The sequence below is a fragment of the Primulina tabacum genome, chromosome 9, assembly GCF_025594145.1.
Source record: "Primulina tabacum isolate GXHZ01 chromosome 9, ASM2559414v2, whole genome shotgun sequence".
Classification (NCBI taxonomy): Eukaryota; Viridiplantae; Streptophyta; class Magnoliopsida; order Lamiales; family Gesneriaceae; genus Primulina; species Primulina tabacum.
In genome coordinates, this window is record NC_134558.1 from 34,677,949 (window position 1) to 34,681,030 (window position 3,082).

The window sequence follows — 3,082 nt, forward strand, 5'->3', positions numbered from 1 at the left end:
TGCAGATGATGTAGTTATGAGACAGGAGCCGGAGAACAATGAACAGGCTCGGACCAATGACAGTGCAAATCCGAGAACCTTATAGTTTATGGGATTTTAATTATGCACGTTTAAAACTATTTTCTCAAATTTTATTGCACTAATTTTAGTGACTATTATGCTAAACATTTTACATTATTTAAGATTTTTTCAAATTACGATGAATGTTTTTTTTTTACTTGGATTTTTGGTAGTGGTTTTCAAACAACGAAGATTTAATATTAACTTTATTTTTAATACGTATAGTGACATTTATTTTACGAGTTATATTTATAAAAAATTATTTAATAAATTTTTTAAAGTTTTTCGTAAATAATTAAGTAGTAATATTTTAAGACACGGCTCGTCACACTGTGAGTGCATTTATATGTTCAAAACTTATTATATTTTTCTAAATTTTGAGTTTTTTGTGATTGACTAATAAAAATTTTTTCAACACACTGGTTTTTTTAAAGTCCAATAAATTAAAATATATCATGATTATATTTCATAAGTATGTCTCTTGTGAGACAATATCACAAATCTTTAACGGTGACGGGTCAATCCTATCGATATTCACAATACTCTTAGCATAAAATGTAATACTTTTTCATGGATGACCCAAATAAGAGATCCGTTCACATAATACGATCCGTGAGACCGTCTCGCAAAAGTTTTTGTAATTTTTCATCCTTTCCAAATATAAAGACCGTTTCATATTTTTTATTGATATACCATCGTCATTAAATATATTAACTATTTTCAACAATTTTTTTATCATATTAAATCATTCATCGAATAAATATGAAATTAAAATTTTTTTTCTATAATTTACTTTTTCAATAATTTTTTTTACTTTGTTTGAAAATATACACAAATTTAAATATATGGACAGAAGAAGTATTGCATTATGTTAGTAATAGTGAAAACTTTGAATAAACTCCTAATTATATTTTTTGAAAAAGATACGAAATTTTTATTTCTAAAAATAAACAACGAAAAACCAAATTACCTTCTTATATACATAATAATTATAAGTTACAAATGGCAAAATAGAGATAAATTTAATTAATATCCTTAAACCCCACGTCAAGTCCACTCCGTATTTAAACAAGCTTCAAGAAGTCTAAGATCCAATCAAAATTCAAACCACCGACTATTCGACCCGAACTATCATTTGACGCGATCCGAAACCTATCCCGAATCAGGACCCGTACACGGAAAATCAATTCGTCGAACCCGCTCCAACGAGTTCTCTTTGCCGAGCTTGGCGTATAACTTCTCGCGCAGTTGTCTTCCAGATTCCACTCTCTCCATCACCTGCTCCTCCTTGCTAGAGATTTCCCATGTTTCGAAAGCCACGAGTCCTGATCGGTTAAGGGAACCGATAGGAGTAGAAGGCATGCTCGAGGATCCGGGTCTGATAGCCGATGGGCTACGGGGTGATCCGAACCCGGGTTTCCATGTAGGCGGGCTCATGTTCAAGCCGATGCCCATTCTCATCCTGTTCATTTGCAGATCTTGCAACGATTCGACGAGCTGATTGATTAGCACAGATGAGGACCCGGTGGTGGGAGACAGCGGCGGCGAGTACATGGTTGATTTTGGTGAGGAGCCGTACAAACCCAAGCCGGCGACGAACGAGTCGTGGCCTGGTCGGCTCGTAGAAGCGTCTGGGCTAGTAGTATATGGCAGAACTCGGATCTGCTCCGGTGTGTGAGCGAAGAAGCAGACGCGACGCCGGCAATGAATCCCGTCCTTACACGGCTGCGTGCGGTAGCGAGCAGGGTGGAGCCAGCACTCGAAAACCCCGTGCGCGTACTCGCAGGAATCGCCTCTGTTACACGTTCCCCTGCGAAAGTCCGGGCACGCGCAGCCGGAATAATGGAACTTTCGCGGGTCCCTCCGCCGCGCCTTCTCGCCGGGATGCGCGAAAGGGCAATCCGTCCAGTCATGCGGCCTGGAACGCGTGCATTTCTTCACCTTGAACTCGAACATACGGAAATTGTCGCATGAGAAGTCGTCCACCGGGACTTCGAAATCACCAGAATCTCCTTCTCCGACCTCTACGGCGTCGTCTTGGTTAGACGGCAGGTAGCGCTGCAATGCAGCGAAAGCATTATCATAGTGAAAAATATCATAGCTGTTCGGGTAGACATTGTTCGAGTTGGGAGATTGAATTTGAGCCGACGGCTCTTCTATGGGGTGGCGGTCCCAAGATGGGATTTGGACGGTGGGATTTGACTTATGAGGATCTCCGATGATCATCATCATCATTTCTCTTATCTTATATATCAAAATTCCTAACTTACAACTTTCAAGCTTTCTGTAATGGTTGCCAGAGCTTTGCATGCGGAGGGTTCAATATAAACTGGTTCTTTTAACCATGGTCGAAGCTTTGGACGTAACCATGGTTGGGTTAAAATATTATTATTTGATTTTAGACTTTTGAGCCGGACATCTGATGTACTACATATTAATTATTGTGAATTAGGAAAGTTAAGTATTAGTCTTGCTCATGGTATGTAATCCAATATTTGCTATAAAAAAATCAATGGAAAGTTTATTATTTTATTACGATATAACCTCAACCGTTATTCTTTGACATCCACTCGAGTAAACTCTCGTACTAATACAGTAGTCTATGAATCATGATAGTCAAGTAAACCGTAATATACAAACTACTCAGACACGCAAAGAGAACCAATATTAGATATTTTGATATTATAAAACACTTTGCTATTATCACAAACACAAATTAATTATGAAGTACCAAAAGAATAAATTTTTCCTCAAAAAAAATTTAAAATTCAAATGAGAAGAAAATATAAAGGCAGTAACCACCAACCTTAGTACCTTCCCTTTGCATTTACTTCAAACAATTCCTTGCAGGCTTTTGATTTGCTTAATATTGACCGAGGAAGACTTTTATGGGTCCCAAAATTAATAAGGGAAGTAAAGCAAAAATTTCCTTGAATTTTGGGACATTTTAACTTTGTTGTGCTTGAAGTCTCTGTATGTCACTCAGTTGGTTACTCCAATAAGGTTGGCTTTTCAATTTTTG

At 37.6% G+C, this 3,082-nt stretch overlaps 1 protein-coding gene across 1 annotated transcript; it reads right to left on the bottom strand.

The window, feature by feature from the left end:
- Positions 1-1,015: 1,015 nt before the first annotated feature.
- Positions 1,016-2,396, bottom strand: LOC142555476 (zinc finger CCCH domain-containing protein 23). The gene has a single exon (XM_075666355.1). The coding sequence runs from the start codon at positions 2,368-2,370 to the stop codon at positions 1,213-1,215; it is 1,158 nt and encodes a 385-aa protein (XP_075522470.1). The 5' UTR covers positions 2,371-2,396; the 3' UTR covers positions 1,016-1,212.
- Between the last annotated feature and the right edge of the window lie 686 nt (positions 2,397-3,082).

What these genes read in the sequence shown, in the direction of transcription:
- LOC142555476 (XM_075666355.1), bottom strand. Translation starts at nt 2,370, where the DNA reads ATGCAAAGCTCTGGCAACCATTACAGAAAGCTTGAAAGTTGTAAGTTA.